Consider the following 18,630-nt stretch of genomic DNA (forward strand, 5'->3'; position numbering starts at 1 on the left):
TTTTTTAGAAGAGATTACCCTTTAAATCAGCAGACTTTGAGTAAAGCAGATTACCCTCCATAGTGTGGGTGGGCCTCATTGAATAAGTTGAAGGACTGAACAGACCACGCTTGCAACCCCATGGCCCAGAATTCTCCAGGCCAGAATACTGGAGCCTTTCACCTTGGATCATCCCAATCCAGGGATCGAACCCAGATCTCCCAGATCTATATTGCAGGTAGATTCTTTACCAGCTGAGCCACAAAGGAAGTCCAAGATACTGGAGTGGGTAGTCTATCCCTTCTCCAGCAGAGCTTCCCAACCCAGGAATCGAACCAGGGTCTCCTGCATTGCAGGCAGATTCTTTACCAACTGAGCTCTCAGAGAAGCCCTAACCTCCCTCAGGAAGAGGGAATTCTTCCAGTGACTGCCTTCAGATTCCAGCTGCAATTCATTCCAGCCTGCATGGCCTGCCCTGCAGACTTCAGACTTGTCAGCCTCCACAATCACCTGAGCCCAATCCTGAAGTCAATCTCTCCATCTGCCTTCCCCATATGTGTGTGTGTGTACATATATATATATATCTGTAGACATATATGTATAGGCACAGATATGTATGTATGTCCACACCCCGTATTGGCTCTGTCTCTCTAGAGAATCCTGACTAATCCATTGAGGATGCAGAGAGAGCAGGTTCACCTGGCTCTTACAGTTTATAAATCATGACAACAGTGGCTCCACTCCACTGAAGGCCTTTCCAAGGCTTTGGCTGTTTCATGTCCCTGTGAGAACCTGAAGTGCAGGTTAAGTCTTAGGGTCCAAACCTGGTGCCATCTGACCCGCACCCCCAGTGCTCACTGCCTCACCATACCATCCTGTGATGCAGTCTGACTCCAAGGACTAGCACTGGGCATATGCAGGGACTGTAGCTTTGCACACCCTTCAGTGTCTACAGGGGCTTCCCAGGTGGCACTAGTGGTAAAGAACCTGCCTGCCAAAGCAGGGGAGGTAAGAGAGGTGGGTTCCATCCCAGGGGGCAAAGATCCCCTGGGGGAGGAAATGGCAACCCACCCCAGTATTCTTGCCTGGAGAGTCCCATGGACAGAGGAGCCTGGCGGTCTACAGTCCATAGGGTTGCACAGAGTCGGACACGACTGAAATGACTTAGCACAAGCTCAGCGTTTCCCAGTGGCAGGGGCCTGGAGGGGAGGGGTCTGATTGGGAGGAATCTGGATGGGAGGAACCTGGATGGAGGGGTCAGCAGGCCTCCTACTTCTTTGCGGAGGAAGAGAAATGTTACTGTCACCTTTCAGCTAACAGCCCCATCTCTGTTCCCTACCCCACCCAAAGCCTCTGCCTCCCAACGCATCAAAATACTGCCTAGAGGCTTTCTGCGAGGACACCGGGCTGCCCTTGTTTGCCCTGATTTGCCCTGGTTTACCCTGGAGACTGGAGGGCTGAGCACGGTGTAAGGATGTAGCTTAAGGCTAGACCTCGCTGACTCGCTGACTGGGGTCACAGCACGCTTGCCCTGGCCTTTATCTAACACTTATCTAACTCTGCCACCACGTGTGAGGTGCAGAGACGCTCAGGTCGACAGGGTACCTCCCATAGTGGGTGGGGTGAGGAGCACACTGGGTGGGGGCGGTGCAGAAGGAGCCTTCTCACATCCGGGTGTCTGTGGCGCTCCTGGGCCCCTCTTCTGAGTCCCCGGGGCAGAGCGAGAGCTGGCGCACTCCCACCTCGCCTTCCCTGGGCCAAAAGGGGAGGTACTGGGCGCAGGAGGATGTGCAGAACCTGGTGCCGATCCCCCAGGGGAGGCCGTAGACCTCCAAGGCCTTTGTAGTCTCCTCAGACTCCTCCTGGATTTGATTCCATGCCAGAAGACCTCTCTCCTCCAGACTTCCTAATAGGAGACAGCGAGTGAGGTCAGGACTGGGCCCCAAGGGAGCTGGCGGACCTGGGCAGGAGGAGCCTCTGGAGAGGCCAGTTCGCAATGCCCTGGTCCTGCCGGCAGCTCGTCCTTCTCCTCCTCCCAGCCCACCCCAAGAATCAGCTCAGCTCAACTCCACCCAACTCAACTCATTGGATGTGAGAGTTGGACCATAAAGAAGGCTTGAGCGCCAAAGAACTGACGCTTTAGAGCTATAGTGCTGGAGAAGACTCTTGGGAGTCCCTTGGACAGCAAGGAGATCCAATCAGTCCATCCTAAAGGATATCAACCCTGAATATTCATTAAAAGGACTGATGCTGAGGCTGAAGATCCAATACTTTGGCCACCTGATGAGAAGAGCTGACTCACTGGAAAAGACCCTGATGCTGGGAAAGATTGAAGGCAGGAGGAGAAGGGGACACAGAGGACAGAGGATGAGATGGTTGGATGCATCACCGACCCGATGGACATGAGTTTGAGTAAGCTCCGGGAGTTGGTGATGGACAGGGAGTCCTGGCGTGCTGCAGTCCATGGAGATACAGAGAGTCATAGGTGACTGAGTGACTAAACAACAACAACTCAGCTCATCACCAGGAGTTTCTGAGCTCTAGGGTACGACCTTCTGTGAACCACTGTTCTTTCCTCCTCTTCCGGGGTGGACCTTTCTATGTTTCAGTGTTTCTGGAATGCATGTGTCTTTTATGTTTGGTGGAGAGAAGAGATGTGGAAAACAGAATATCAGAATAAGCAGGAGTTATTACAGAGGTCCTTTCAAGAAACTGTCGGAGGACCAAGAAGGGAGCACAGAAAGCCACCAGTGAGGACAACTCTGCACCCTTCACTGGACACATCCTCAGCACTGATGGGTTTGGTGTGCTCACCGCCACACTCGGTGCCCTGTAGTGTAAGGGTCTGTGGTTGTGTCTCCCTTTCCTACGAGCCTGTGAGGCTCCAGAAGGCGGGGCATGTCCTGCTGCTCTCTGTACGCTCAGTACAGAGCACCTGGAGCACAACACACCAGCTATGGCTTTGGTTGGGATATGAATCTATACTGTGTTCTCTCCCTCCCCAGCTAGACTGCAGGCTCTAAGACAGCTGGGGCTGTGCCTTTTGCACTTTGCTTCTGGTATATTTCCCACCTTAGGGTCCTTTTATGGACTGAACTGTGCTCACCCACCCACCCCCAAAATCAAATGTTGAAGCCCTAACCGCCCTCCTCACATTCCTCAGAATACTGCCTAGAGGCTTTCTGTGTGGACACCAGGCTGCCCTGGTTTACCCTGGATACGGGAGGGCTGAGCACGGTGTAAGGATGTAGACCTTGTAGACAGGGACTTTAAATCACCCCACCCAGACCCTGGACCCGCTCAGGGTATGCTGTGGCCAGCCTCTCATGGGAACTGGGGCTAGGGAAGCAATGCGGCTGGCCCTAATGCTGACCGTCTACCCAAACTGCCAGCTTACAGGGCAGAGATGAGCCCTACCAGGGATGGTGTTGTCCAACAGAAATCCCAGAAATCCACCAACAAACATGCCCGTGGTCAGCAGCACCTGGATGACTTGGTCCAGCTGAAGAATCCCTACAGTGGAGACAAAAGTGACAGGGATTACAAAATGGGCAGAGGATCTTGACAGAGACTTTGCCAAAGAAGATGTCCAGATGACCAACGAGTACATGAAAGGTGTTCAGCATCACTGACAGCAGGGAAATGCAAATCAAAACCACAGTGAGATATTCATCTCACACCTGTGAGGATGGCTTTTCCCAAAAAGAACTGAGAAGTGTTGGCAAGGGTGTGGAAAAATAGAAACCCTTATGCATCATTGATGGGCCTGTAAATTAGTGCAGCCGTATGGAAAACAGCATGGAGTTCCTTAAGAAATTAAAAACAGAACTACCATTCAGTTCAGTCACTCAGTCGTGTCCGACTCTTTGCAACCCCATGAAATGCAGCACGCCAGGCCTCCCTGTCCATCATTATGACCCAACAATTCCACTTCTGGGTATTTATTCAAAGAAAATGAAAACACCAACTCAACAAGACACATGCACAGCCACATTCACAGTAGCATTATTTACAACAGCCAAGATATCGAAACAACCTAAGTGTTCATCAGTGGATGAGCAACTAAAGAAAATGTGTATGTTTACAATGGATATTATCCAGCCATAAGGAAAAGAATGCAATGTCACTATTTACACAACATGGATAGACCTTGAGGGCACTGTGCTGTGAAATAAATCAGAGAGAGAAAAACAAATAGGTATGATCTCACTTATATGTAGACTCTTAAAAAAATGATAAAAACTCAGAAAAAGAGATCAGATTTGCAGTTACCAGAAGCGTGATGTGGGAGAAGAAGGAGGTGCTGGAGGAAGGTGATCAAAAGGTACACACTTCCGGTTATGAGATAAGGATGAGCAGTGTAATGTACAACATGAAAACTATGGTTAATGCTGCTGTATGTTAACCATACAGTTCTTAACAGAATAAACCCTAAGAGTTCTCACTACAAGGAGAAATGTTTTTCTTTTTTCCCCCACTTTTTTTATTGTATCCATGTGAGATGATGGGTGTTAACTAGACTTATTTTGGTAATCATTTCACAATGGATGTACATCAAAACTTTATGCTGTATACCTGGAATCATACAGTGATGTATGCCAGTTGTATCTCAACAAAACTGGAAATAAGTAATGGCGATGTAATGTACAACATGGTGACTATAGTTAATTTAAAAGAAGTGACAGGAATTCCTGGGAACCAAGGGCCCCACCGGCTCTGCTCCTGGAATGGTCACAGTCTAGAAGATGGAGAATCACCTGTGTGGAGCCTCTCTGGGTTCTTGTTCACCCAGTTGGGAATGGCAAGCCCACAGAAGATGGAGAAGCCAAAGATGAAGAGGTTTCTGGATGAGTTCAAGTCCACGTACTGCAAGAGAGAGGCCCGGAGCCATCAGCACCTATACTGAACACCAAGCACCCCTCTAAAGTGCCCCCTGTTCGCCCATCACTGGAGGTTGGAGGGGGAAGTTGGATTCAGAGGGTGCAGGCTCTCAGTCAAGTCCCAACTCCCCCTTGACCCTGAGAGTTGAGTGGTTTGGATAATTCGATAAAAACGGATCCAATTTTGTTTTTCAGAAGTTTGGATGTTCCTGGTTACTTCTTCCCTCCATTTGGGGCCGGTGCATTTGCTGGGACTGGAGGATGCCCTTCTCCTCCCTTGTCCCCAGGCTGTTCCATTCATCTCCATCCCCATGGGCTCCTCTCAGGAGATGCAATGCTGCTGCTTTTCCAAGGGTGCCTTGCCTCACCTGGAGATTGGAAATCCCCACAGCAGTGATGACCCCGAACATCACCAGGAACATGCCTCCGACCACGGGTGCCGGGATGGTGACAAATGCAGCCCCGATCTTCCCAAATATGCCCATGAGGAGCAGCACGCAGCCCGCAGCGACAATCACCATCCTGCTTCCTACCTGCAGCACGCGGGGAGAAGGGATACAGATGGTGGCTGAGCTCCAACCAGGCCACATGCCCTGGAGACCTCTGCACTCTTCCTGGGGGATCACAAACAACAGCTCCAGGGGACCTGCAGGAGGAGCCCCCTCTACTTCTCATGGGGCTAGGGAAAGGATGAGGGTGTGATCTTGGGTCCCAGCCTCTGCCCTCACCTCTCCTCTCTGCTGCTCTCATACCTATCTTCAAGTCCTGACTCCAGTGCTCCTTCTCTGGGCAGCTTTTTGTGAAGAAGTGGCAAGAAGTCTCTTTTGGGAAGGAGTGGCCCAATGCTTAAGAATGGAGTTTGAGAGCCAGTTCCAACTCTGCCTCTAACTAGCTGTGCGGCTTTACGCATGTTATCTAACCTCTCCAGATATCAGCCTTCAAATTTACCAGGTAGAATTAATAATACTTACTTCACAAGCTTATTATAGGAGGCCAGCATTGGTACCCTGGCAGGACCAAAGCCAGATAAGGGCACTACAAGCAAAGAACCTACAGGTGAACCTTGAACAATGATTTGGAACTGCATAGGTTCCTTTACCAGAGAAGGCAATGGCAACCCACTCCAGTACTCTTGCCTGGAAAATCCCATAGACAGAGTAGCCTGGTGGGCTGCAGTCCATGGGGTCACTGAGGGTCGGACACGACTGAGCGACTTCACTTTCACTTTCCACTTTCATGCATTGGAGAAGGAAATGGCAATCCACTCCAGTGTTCTTGCCTGGAGAATCCCAGGGATGGGGGAGCCTGGTGGGCTGCCGTCTATGGGGTCGCACAGAGTGGGACATGACTGAAGCGACGTAGCAGTAGCAGCAGGTTCCTTTACATGCAGATATTTTTCAACAGTAAACAATGCAGCACTAAACAATCCATGGTAGGCTGAATCTGTGAATGTGGAACCACGGATATGATGGAACCACGGATATGGAGGGACCACATGTATAAAGATCCAACTATAAGTTATGCAAGGGTTATTGGCTGTGAGGAGGGTTGGTGCACCTAATTCCACCCCATTTCCCATATTGTTCTAGGGTCAACTGTACAGACCAATATCCTTGATGAATGTAGATACAAAAACTATCAACAAAATATTAGCAAACCAAATTTAACAGCACATTAAAAGGATTATACAGTATGATCAAGTGGGATTTATCTCTGGGATGCTAGGATGTCTCGACATATGTAAATCAGTAAATGTGATACACCACATTAATAGAATGAAAGATAAAAATATATGATCATCTCAACAGATGCAGAAAAAGCACTGGACAGAATGGAACATCCTTTCTTGATTAAAAAAAGACTTTCAACAAGTCAAATATAGAAAGAATGTAGCTAAAGGCAAATATAAGAAGCCCACAACTCACATCATGCTCAAGGCTGAAAGGTGGGAAACTTTTCTTCTACGATCAGATCAGAACCAAGACTAGGGTGACAACCTCACCACTGCTATTCCACACATTACTGGAAGTCCACAGCCATAGGAACCAGGTAACATAAAGAAATAAAAGGCATCCAAATAAAAAAGGTAGGAATAAAATTATCTTTATTTGCAGATGATATGATCTCATATGTAGAAAATTCTAAGACTCCACTAAGAAATTGTTAGAACTAATCAGTGAATTCAGTAAAGTAACAGGATAGAAAATCAATGTACAGAAATGTCACATTTTCCCACACTAATAATAAAACATCTGAAAAAGAAATAAAACATACCCGTTCATAATAGCATCAAAAACAATAAAATATTTAAAGATGAATTTAAACAAGGAGGTGGAAACTATAAGACTTTGATGAAAGAAACTGAAGAAGACACAAACGAATGCAAAGATATATTGTCATGACTTGAAGAATTAGTATTGCTAACTGTCCATATTACTGAAGCCATCTATGGATTCAATGCAATCCCTATCAAATTTTCAACAGCATTTTCACAGGAATAGAAAAAAAAATCCTAAATGCTTACATATAGTAGTATAGTGTCAGCTGTTCAGTTGTGTCCACTCTTTGCAACCCCATGGACTGTAGCCCACCAGGACCCTCTGTCCATGGAATTCTCCAGGCAAGACTACTGGAGTGGGTAGCCATTCCCTTCTCCAGGGGATCTTCCCAACCCAGGGATCAAGCCAGATCTCCTGCATTGCAGGGGGATTCTTTATCATCTGAACCACCAAGGAAGCCCCTAAAATGCTTATGTAAGCACTGCTGCTGCTGCTGCTAAGTTGCTTCAGTCATGTCCAACTCTGTGCGAACCCCTAGAAAGAAGCCCACCAGGCTCCCCCGTCCCTGGGATTCTCCAGGCAAGAACACTGGAGTGGGTTGCCATTTCCTTCTCCAATGCATGAAAGTGAAAAGTGAAAAGTGAAAGTGAAGTCGCTCAGTCGTGTCCGACTCTTAGCGACCCCATGGACTGCAGCCCACCATGCTCCTCCATCCATGGGATTTTCCAGGCAAGAGTACTGGAGTGGCGTGCCATTGCCTTCTCCGTATGTAAGCACAAGAGATGCCAAATAGATAAAGCAATCCTGAAAAAGAAAAATAAAGCTGGAGGCATCTCAATTCCTGATTTCAAACTATACTACAAAACTATAGTAATCAAAACAGTATGGTGCTCGCATAAAAACAGACACATATACCAAGGGGACAGAATTGAGAGCCCAGAAATAAGTCCATGCATATACGGGCAATGTTTGACAGGGCTTCCCAGGGTGCAAGCTTCATCCCTGGTCATGGAAGGAACATCCCACATGCCATGTGGCCCAGCCAAAATGTAAAAAAAAAACAAAACAAAGAAATGAACAAAAACATTAAAATGATACTCCAGGGTAGTTTGTTTTGTAGGAATAAAAAGCTCTGGAGATCTGTTGCACAGCATTGTGGATACACTTACTAGTACTGAACTGTACACTTCAAAAATATTAAGATGGTAGATTTTATGTTATGTGTCTTCTACCACAATGTTAAAAATTTTAAGATACTCCAATGTCAACAACTTGAAGTCTGTTAATGCTGTGATAGAGTAGCAGATTTCACCTTTGCTTATTTCTCTTCCCAGCTTAAGAGCACATTGACCACTGACTGCCACCTGGTGGCTGGTGCAGGTTGACACGCCCAGCGAGGACCAGCAGTGGCACAACCAGGGCACGAGTCCCGTCCTCTGGCCACATGGAGTGTGAAGGGCATGCCCCCGCTATTCAGGGCCTAACAAAACATGGTCCACTGGAGAAGGGCATGGCAAACCACTTCAGTATTCTTGCCTTGAGAAGACCATGAGCACAGTTTATTTAACTGAGTTCATAAGAAAACATGTGATAAGAATTTACCACATCGGCAGGCCTCCCTCGCCTGCGCGCTGCAGCTCTTAAAGTCATCCTATATTAATAAAGCTACTTCTTGCCTATCAAAAAAAAAAAAAAAGAATTTACCACATCAAAGGAAACTTCCATTTTGTTTACAAGCCTAACAATGAACTGTGGGAACTAAGCATGAATCTAAGCACAATGAATCAACTTTTCAGGTTCAACCAACGCCCTTTGGATACACTGATGATGAATGGCAGGTCATCCCAAATCCTACCACCACAGAATTTACCATGCAGCCCTGGGTCTCTTTTGGTCTCAGGACTGACATCTGGGCTGGAAGCTACAACACCCTAGAGAAGTGATGGGAAGTCTCTGACCAACCTAATTCCTCCCCCTACTCCACCACTAGTCCCCCACTTCCCACCCCACCAACTAGGAGAGAACCAAAAACTAGTGAAGGCAAAGGAGAAAAGGAAAGATATACCCATCTGAATGCAGAGTTCCAAAGAATAGCAAGGAGAGATAAGAAAGCCTTCCTAAGTGAACAAGGCAAACCAATACAGGAAAACAAAAGAATGGGAAAGACTAGAGATCTCTTCAAGAAAATTAGAGATACTAAGGGAACATTTCGTGCAAAGGTGGGCACAATAAACGACAGTATGGATCTAATAGACACAGAAGATATTAAGAAGAGGTGGCGAGAATACACAGATCTATACAAAAAAGGACTTAATGGCCCAGATAACCACAATGCTGTGATCATTCATCTACAGCCATCCATCTTGGAGTGTGAAGTCAAGTGGGCCTTAGGAAGCATCACTATGAACAAAGCTAGTGGAGGTGAAGGAATTCCAGCTGAGCTATTTCAAATCCTAAAAGATGAAGCTGTGAAAGTGCTGCACTCAATATGCCAATATTTGGAAAACTCAGCAGTGGCCACAGGACTGAAAAAGGTCAGTTTTCATTCCAATCCCAAAGAAAGACAATGCCAAAGAATGTTCAAACTACTGCACAATTGCACTCATTTCACATGCTGGCAAAGTAATGCTCAAAATTCTCTATGCCAGGTTTCAATAACAGTACGTGAACCATGAACTTCCAGATACACAAGCTGGATTTAGAAAAGAGGAACCAGAAATCAAATTGCCAACATCCACTGGATCACAGAAAAAGCAAGAAAAACCCAGAAAAACATTTACTTCTGCTTCACTGACTATGCTAAAGCCTTTGACTCTGTGGATCACAACAAACTGGAAAATTCTTAAAGAGACAGAAATATCAGACCACCTTACCTTCCTCCTGAGAAACCGGTATGCAGGTCAAGAAGCAGCAGTTAGAACTGGACATGGAAAAATGGACTAGTTCCAAATCGGGAAAGGAGTACATTAAGACTGTATATTGTCACCCTGCTTACTTAACATATATGCAGAGCACATGATGCGAAATGCCCGACTGGATGAAGCAAAAGCTGGAATCAAGATTGTCGGGAGAAATATCAATAACCTCAGATATGCAGATGACACCACCTTATTGCAGAGAGCAAAGAGGAATTAAAGGTTCAGACACAACTGAACAACTGGACTGAAATGAACTGTAGTCCATGGGGTTGCAATGGGTAGGATACAACTGAGCAACTGAACAACTGGATTTGCACCCTGCTCATGTACCTTTCTGCCCTGCTCCTTCCTTCTACTCTCAGTTCAGTTCAGTTCAGTCGCTCAGTCGTGTCCAACTCTTTATGACCCCATGAATCGCAGCACGCCAGGCCTCCCTGTCCATCACCACCTCCCGGAGATCACTCAGACTCACGTCCATCAAGTCAGTGATGCCATCCAGCCATCTCATCCTGTGTCGTCTCTTTCTCCTCCTGCCCCCAATCCCTGCCAGCATCAGAGTCTTTTCCAATGAGTCAACTCTTCACATGAGGTAACCAAAGTACTGGAGTTTCAGCTTTAGCATCATTCCTTCTACTCTAAACAGCCTTAATTTAGAAATGATGCATCAAAAATTTTTTTGTTCCATTTATTGAGTATAATTTTCTGTTCTGTGTGATATTTGCTTCCTTTAGCAGGAAGAATAGTTGCTGCTTTTTACTCATGTAGCCCATTCCTGTTATATTTCTGTGTGGGTCAGTGGTCCTCACATGGAAAAACATTCCTTTCACTTGCACTAAGGGTTTGGAAACTTTGGGAAAATACCCAGGCGTCCATGGTGTCAATTGCTCCAGGGCTGGGTGCTGGCTGTGCTGTTGCTCACGCGTTTTAGCTCCCACTGTGGGCCCGAGGCCATGCAGATACAGAGGTGGATAGGTCTGAGGGCGCGATCAGAAAATGCAGAGAGGGGAAATGAGTAGCAGGCTCTGGATTCTCCAAAGCTGACTTCACTTGTTCTGGGAAACACCACACCTCTGCACTGAAGCAGACAGGAAAGCAACATCGTAATAATATTCTTTTCTAAGCCTTCTTAGAAAGCACCATCTTGAAGAATTCGTGCTGAACTTATGGGGCTTTCCTGTGGAAAATGGGAGCCCAGAAGAGATTTTAAGTAGGAACTAATTTAATTGGGTTCTAGAAAAATCCTTGGGCAGCCAGGTGGCAGCTAGATGAGAGATGGGCAAGATCCTGGGAAGAGATAGTTAGGGATGCTGCCATGTTCAGGTGAGAGATGATTGATCAAGCTGTGGTCCTGCTTGGAGAAAAGAGGACAGGAGGGCCACAGGCACACAGAGAAGACAGAATCCACTGTGAGGGGTGCAGGTCAGAGACAATAAGGATGCCCTGGGTGAATCTACAGGACAAGGTTTACAAGGAGGAGAGGTAAGACGGGGGCATGGGCTGAACATCACAGAGGCCATGCTGAGTGAGCGGCAACCTTGGGACACAGGCACAGGTGACCGCAGTCAAGAAGGTCAGAACAGTAGCAGAATAATGGCTCCTCAGAGATGTCCACATCCTGATCCCAAACTCACATGGCAAAGGGGACTTAAGGATTTTGAGATGGAGAGAGTATCCTGAATTACCCAGGTGGCCCAGTCTAATTACACACACCCACATAAGCAGAGTCTTTCCCAGGTGTAGTCAAAGGGAGACGTGACAAGGGAAGAAAGGTCAGAGAGATGCAATGTTGCTGGCTTTAAGATGGGGGAAAGAGGCCATAGCCAAGGATGTGGGGAGCCTCTAGATGATGGAAAAAGCAAGGCGATGGATTCTCCCCTGGAGCCTCCAGGCAGGAACGTAGCCCCGCTAATAACTTTACTGTAGTCTTGTGAGACCTGTGTTGGAGTTCTGACCTCCAGGTTGGTAAGATAATACATTTGGGTTATTGAAAGCCATTATGTTTGTGGTAATTTGTTGCAGCAACAATAAGAGACTAAGACATGGATGACAGATCCAGGTACTTAGCCTGCACACCCACCACCCACCCCTGCCACACACACATACCCGTGGACCAATGTCTTCAGCCTTACCCTGGTGATGCCCAGTGCGCCCACATTCTGGCTGTAGGAGGTGGTGCCGTTCCCTGTCCCCCAGGCCCCTGCCAGCAGGCAGCCCAGGCCCTCGATGCCGATGCCTCGGTTGATGGCGTGCTTCGGAGGGGGTGGTACCCCCACCAGGCGGGCACAGGCATGATAATCGCCTATTGACTCCACCACTGAGGAGATCACCCCTGCGATGATCCCAAAGACCCCAGCCAGGCTGACGGTAGGGAAGCCCCACTGTCCTGAAAATGCAATGCAGAGGGAATATTAACCCAGAAGACAACAGATTACTGGACCCCAAATAATTTCTTTCCGAGAGGATTCTCCGGAAGGCCTTAAAAGCTGGGCAACACGTCTTCCAGCCCCACAACTGTCCTGAGACTTTGTCTTGAACCCCTGCCTCACCCGTGCCTCCCTGGGGGTGGGTCCCATGCCCTGACCTTGGGGTCACAGTGCGCACAAAGAACCAGCAACCCAGCCTTTTCCCAGGAAGGCCCTGAAGCATTCTGAAGTCCAGATACTTACTCAGGGAGGCCGTAGCTCCCTAGCCCCCGAGGCCACCCCTGCCCATCACGACTGAAACGTGCTTATTCACACAACCTGAGCCAAGAACTGCAGGGAAAGGAGACCAGAAGAGGCCTAAGGGATGGCCTTGACCTCCAACCCAGAAATGTTCTCATTCAGTCCCGAGCCTCCCTTGTGTGGGACCCACCGAGTCCAGGAGGAGCCCCAGATGCTGGCTGGAGGTCGGGGTTCCTCTGTGCTTTTCCGCACCACAGGCTGTTGTCAGATCCCTTGGAGCAGATTCTCCCCCCACCCCCTGGCTCTATTCACCACCCACTCTGGTGCCCTGAGCCCCATGGACAGACCTAGGAAGCATGTGTCCCAGGCAACAAGGGGCCAGTCTGCTCATTACCTGGGTAAGGGAAGCGAAACCACGGAGCCTGGCTCAGGACGCTGCCTTTGGTGTCAGTGCGGGCCAGGTACCCATAGGCTGTGGGTGCTGAAGGGAGGGCGTCGGTGACTGTGAGCACAAAGCAGAGCAGCCACGAGATGCAGAGCCCCAGCAGTACCTGCGGAAGGGAGGTGCCCTTCACACCTGGTCCCACTCCCTGCCCCTGTCCACACCTCCCAGAAAGGTTGGGCAAAAGAGAGAATTCAGAAAAGCTCTTCAAAATGAGGAAGTGTTGGATTAGGAACCCTCCCAGTGACAACAGAAATCTGTGTGTCAGGGCATAAGTAACACAGTAAAGGAACACAGACAGTAAACCAAAGGGAGACCTTATGCCAGGTAAAGGCAGAAATGTCCAGGAAAGTAGACAAGGCCTGGGTCAGAAGGACTGCAAGCTGACTCCCTTTCTACTGTTTTCTGGTCACATAACTTGCTTCAAACTCCTTGAGCCTGAGTTTGCTCATCTGTACAATGGAATTTCAGCCATTGCTCTGCAGAGCCTGAAGCAGGATTTCTTAAAGTGGGGTCCTCAGATGTATTGGTTTATAATCTCTGGTGGTAGAACTCCAGACATCTGTATTTTTAGCAATGTTCCCAAGTGAATCTTATGCACACTGAACTTCTGAACCACTGGCCTACAGGGTTGTGGAAGGATCAACGAGATCATTACATGGAAGTATCTTTTTTATAATGCAGAATGTAGGTCATAGGTGAATCAGACCTGAAAACACCTTTATGGGGTTGCCAACTGCACCTGCTTGACAGATTGGAACAAATTCAACAGAGAAGGCTCTGAAAAAGGAGGCACCGTCTGAATCATCCAGGAACCAATGAGAAAGAACCTAAGCATCTTGGCCCTTCGTTTTGCACCCATAGTGGTGATTCTGGCTACCTCCCCCAGGGCCATGCTCTGAGGACATCCCGGGAAACATGAGGAAGCTGTCCCACACTGGTGACCACTGTGGCAACCTGGGTCAAGCTCTCTGCTCCCGCAGGAGAGAAGCATTGAGGGAGGAGCTGTAGGGCATTAAGCCAATGCTCCCACCACCCATGGGCAGGGTGGGGAGGAGCAGTTAGGGGAGGCCGAGGAGGAGAGGCCACTGCAGGTAGAGAGCATTTGACTTGAGGCCCAACTGGGTGAGCAAGAGGCTGCCCCTCACTCTCCAAGTGAGTCAGCTAAGAATGGCAGTGGGTGGGGAGTGCTTCTTACAGGGAAGATCTGAAACAGGTAGAACTTAGAGGTGTGAGACTTCTTCTCTCGTCCATAAACGGGCACGGGCACTGCGATGTTCTTCAGGTACTGAGAAAACAGCACGATGAGGAAGATGGTCCTGAAACAGAAACAAACCACACCCAACCTGGTGAGCTGGGGCTCATCCAGAGCGAGGATCCAGGAAGCTGGGCCACCATGTGCCTCTGGGTCTGGGGAGTAGGGGCTGCGCTAGGAAGGTCCTCATCTAGGCCCTGCTCTGCATCCTGCCAGCTGGGAACAGGTGGGCGGGCCCTTTCAGAGGCTGCCGGTAGCTGACGAGGAAGAGTGGGCAGAGGACTACTATTCCTTGGGACCTGAGAAATGAGCATGACAGCTGCATAGATCCAAACTGGAGCCACTGAGGCCAGGGTCAAAGCCCATGTGAATGAACACATCCATCTGTTGTTGCCAAATTTCTCCAAAGCTCTGTTTAAATGTTGAGGGCCTCTTCCCCACCTCACTCCTAAGCCTTCCTGACACTCTTCCCCTGCCCTCTCCATCCCCCACAAGCTGGCTGTCACCGCCCCATTCCCTGAATAAGCTTGACACTCTGGGACCCTCATCAGTGTCTCCTGGTATCACAGGTACTTGGACTCAAGTCTTAACCCTCCGCTAAACTACCAAATGCTTGAGAGCTGGGCTATGTCTCTGTACCCTTCCCAGGAGCTGGAGGTGTACAAATATTTGCTCAGTGAAAACCTAGGAGGCAAGGGACAGGTAGCATCAGCTGTCTGTGAACCCTGCACTAAGTATGTTTAGACACTGCCTGTGATGAACTCATTGTCTATGAAGACTAATAACAAATAAATAGTAATAATATATTCTAAATAGCCATTTCACTGCTTTTTAAGGTATTATAATGTACATGAACTAGAGAGCCTCTTGATGAGAGTGAAAGAGGAGAGTGAAAAAGTCAGCTTAAAACGCAATATAAAAAAAATTAAGATCATGTCATCTGGTCCCATCACTTCATGGTAAATAGAAGGGGGAAATGTGGAAGCAGTGACAGATTTCCTCTTCTTGGGCTCTAAAATCACTTCAGATGGTGACTGCAGCCATGAAATTAGACGACAATTGCTTCTTGGCAGGAGAGCTATGACAAAGCTAGACAGTGTGTTAAAACACAAAGACATCATTTTGCTGACAAAGGTCCATCTAGTCAAAGCTATGGTCTTTCCAGTAGTCATGTATGGGTGTGAGAGCTGGCCAATAAAGAAGGCAGAGTGCTGAAGCATTGATGCTTTCGAACTGTGGTGTTGAAGAAGACTCTTGAGAGTCCCTTGGAAAGCAAGATCAAACCAGTCAATCTTAAAGGAAATCTACCCTGAATACTTTGGAAGGACTGATGCTGAAGCTGAAGCTCCAGTACTTTGGCCACCAGATGCGAACAGCTGACTCATTGGAAAAGACCCTGACACGGGAAAGACTGAAGGCAGAAGGAGAAGAGGGTAACAGAGGATGACATGGTTGGATGGCATCATCTGTTCAATGGACATGACCTTGGGCAAACTCCAGGAGATGGTGAGATATACAGGGAAGCCTGGCATGTTGCAGTCCATGGGATCACGAAGAGTCTGACACAACTTGGCCACTGAACAACAACAGTTGTTCATGAAAGTACTTGTAAACCACCTGAGCTTGCCAATATCCAGGACTCACTCTTTTAACTGGGTAATCTTCCTCTAGAAGGAACTCAAATGGCCCTCCCACCCAGGAGGGTACTTACGTGGCAGCAATCCCCCAGTGGATCCCAGCGTCGTCACCCGCGGGATCAAAGAGAGGCAGGGCCATCAGGGAGATTGTGGGAGCAATGGTCAAGGGGCCGATGAAGCGCATGAGGAAGCCAATGAGGCCTGAGAAGCCCACCAGCATCTGGACACAGGAGGCAACCAAGACGGCTCCCTGCAGCTGAAGAGAAAGAGTGGGGCTCATCAAGTGAGAGCCCGAGGCAGGGTGGGGCCTTCGGCGGGCGGTGCGGAGCCTGCAGTGGGGCGGGTCCTCAGCCCAGCCCAGGCCACTGGGAATGCTGGTACCTTCAGAGGCAGAGCAGAGGACAGAGCTGGACCCTAAGGGAACCAATGGAAGGTGAGCTCTGACCTCATTCCTCTCTCCAGTCCTCTATCGCCAACTGTCTGTTGGACATTTTCACCTTATGTGAAGTTTTTCAGGAAGTAGACTGCAAGGTTATCATGGTGATAATGCTGATGACTTGTAATACTGGTGTTACCCAGTAGTGTATTGACCGTCTTGCTGCTTTACTTTTCTCTGTTTTCCTACTTTCTGACTCAGAGGCTGGCAAAGGGGACAGAGAGTGAATTGTTGAGGTTCTGTGGGCTGTCCAGGCTCAGTCGAAACTTTTCCAGACAAGATGGAAACAAATGAGCTTGCCCGTGTTCTAATTAAACTCCATGGGCAGGCCCTGAAATTTGTATTTTGTACAATTTGGACTTGTCATGAAATATTCTTTTGATTTTTTTCAATCATTTAAAATATAAAACCATTTTTAGCTTGCGGACTTTTCAAAAAACAAACAGAAGACAGGCAACGGTCCAGATTTGGCTCACAGACTGTAGTTTGCCAACCCCTGAGCTATGGGACTCATTGAGTTTATTTCTCTTTTTTTACTTTACTTATTTGGTGTTACACTTTCTTTTTTTATCCCTTGCTTTGAAGTCTGATTTCCCAGAAAAGAAAGAAGTCTGATTCCTGCTTTCTTTTGATTAGTGTTAATATAGTATATTCCTCTCCATATATTTACTTTTAATCTACATGTATCTTTATATTTAAAGTAGGTTTCTAGAGAAAGATAAATATTATATCACTTATATATAGATCTTTTTAAAAAGGGTATAAATGAACTTATTTACAAAACAGAAATAGAGTCACAGATGTAGCAGACAAACTTATGGTTATCAGGGGATAAGAGATTCCCTGATAGGGGTGGGGGAAATTAGAAGACTGAGGATGACATATACACACTACTATATATAAAACAGATAACTAATAAAGACCTGCTGTATAGCATGGGGAACACGACTCAGTACTCTGTAATGGTCTGTACATAAGGAGTGGATGTATGTATAACTGATTCACTTTGCTGTGCATCTGAAACTAACACAACACTGTAAATCAACTCTACTCCAATAAAATTGTTTAATAATCAAAGTAGGTTTCATCTGGACAACATATGTGGGGTCTTCTTTTTTTATCCACTCTGACAATCTCTGGTCTTTTAATCAGTGCCTTTAGAGCAATGATGTTCACAGTAATTATTGATCTAGTTGGATTAATATCCACCATATCCATTACTATTTTCTACTTGTTGCCCTTGGTCTTCATTTCTTTCTTGTCTTCTACTCTTTTTCTGCCTTTGGTGGTTTTAACTGATATTTGTATATGACTCCATTTTCTTTCCTTTCTTAGCATAACTATTATCCATTGTTTTCCCTTTAGTGGTTGCCCTAGAGTTTGCAATAAACATTTACAGTGAATTCAAGTCCACTTTCAAATAACACTATACCACTTCCTGAGTCGCATGAATAACTTATAGTAACAAAACAATCCTAATTTCTCCCACCTAGCCATTTTATCATTGCTGTCATTTATTTCACTTATAAATAAGCATACACAAGTATATAAAATTTTTTAAACTACCATAATACCAGAAGGTGAAGTTTAAATTGGTCTAATGTGTTGAAACCTGAGCTCACCATCTCTTCCCTACCACCATTTTCTTACAACATAATGACCATTTACCTGTCCTCTCTATTACTTCTTATCTCCCAGAAAGAAATGACATGACTATTGGTCCTGTATTTGCCTCACTTTCATTTGTGGCTACTATTGTGATGTAGAGTTGGACTGCTAACCATTGGTGGTTTCAAGACTTGAGATGTGTGTCAACAAATATAACCCAGTGAAACATGGAAAAATCTACCTTGAATTCCAATAGGCTGCTGCTGCTGCTGCTGCTGCTGCTAAGTCGCTTCAGTCGTGTCCGACTCTGTGCGACCCCATAGACGGCAGTCCACCAGGCTCCCCCGTCCCTAAGATTCTCCAGGCAAGAATACTGGAGTGGGTTGCTATTTCCTTCTCCAATGCATGAAAGTGAAAAGTGAAAGTGAAGGTGCTCAGTCGTGTCCGACTCTTGGCGACCCCATGGACTACAGCCTACCAGGCTCCTCTGTCCATGGGATTTTCCAGGCAAGAGTACCGGAGTGGGGTGCCAT

General features: G+C 47.2%; 1 protein-coding gene across 11 annotated transcripts in view; it reads right to left on the reverse strand.

Moving 5' to 3' along the window:
* Positions 1-1,132: 1,132 nt before the first annotated feature.
* LOC109557664 (solute carrier family 23 member 1-like) overlaps positions 1,133-18,630 on the reverse strand; it is a 263,748-nt gene continuing 246,250 nt past the window's right edge. For 10 of the 11 annotated variants that reach the window (XM_070788189.1, XM_070788186.1, XM_070788187.1 and 7 more), the window contains 8 exons: positions 16,128-16,309; positions 14,360-14,480; positions 13,114-13,270; positions 12,186-12,439; positions 5,228-5,392; positions 4,737-4,845; positions 3,397-3,492; positions 1,133-1,885 (listed from right to left, as the gene is read on the reverse strand). In XM_070788189.1, coding sequence (XP_070644290.1) covers positions 1,644-1,885; positions 3,397-3,492; positions 4,737-4,845; positions 5,228-5,392; positions 12,186-12,439; positions 13,114-13,270; positions 14,360-14,480; positions 16,128-16,309 — 1,326 coding nt within the window. In that variant the 3' untranslated portion in view covers positions 1,133-1,643. The remainder of the gene's footprint in view (positions 1,886-3,396; positions 3,493-4,736; positions 4,846-5,227; positions 5,393-12,185; positions 12,440-13,113; positions 13,271-14,359; positions 14,481-16,127; positions 16,310-18,630) is intronic. The other variant, XM_070788197.1, reaches the window with a different exon arrangement.

This window comes from Bos indicus, chromosome 4 (assembly GCF_029378745.1).
Source record: "Bos indicus isolate NIAB-ARS_2022 breed Sahiwal x Tharparkar chromosome 4, NIAB-ARS_B.indTharparkar_mat_pri_1.0, whole genome shotgun sequence".
Taxonomy (NCBI): Eukaryota; Metazoa; Chordata; class Mammalia; order Artiodactyla; family Bovidae; genus Bos; species Bos indicus.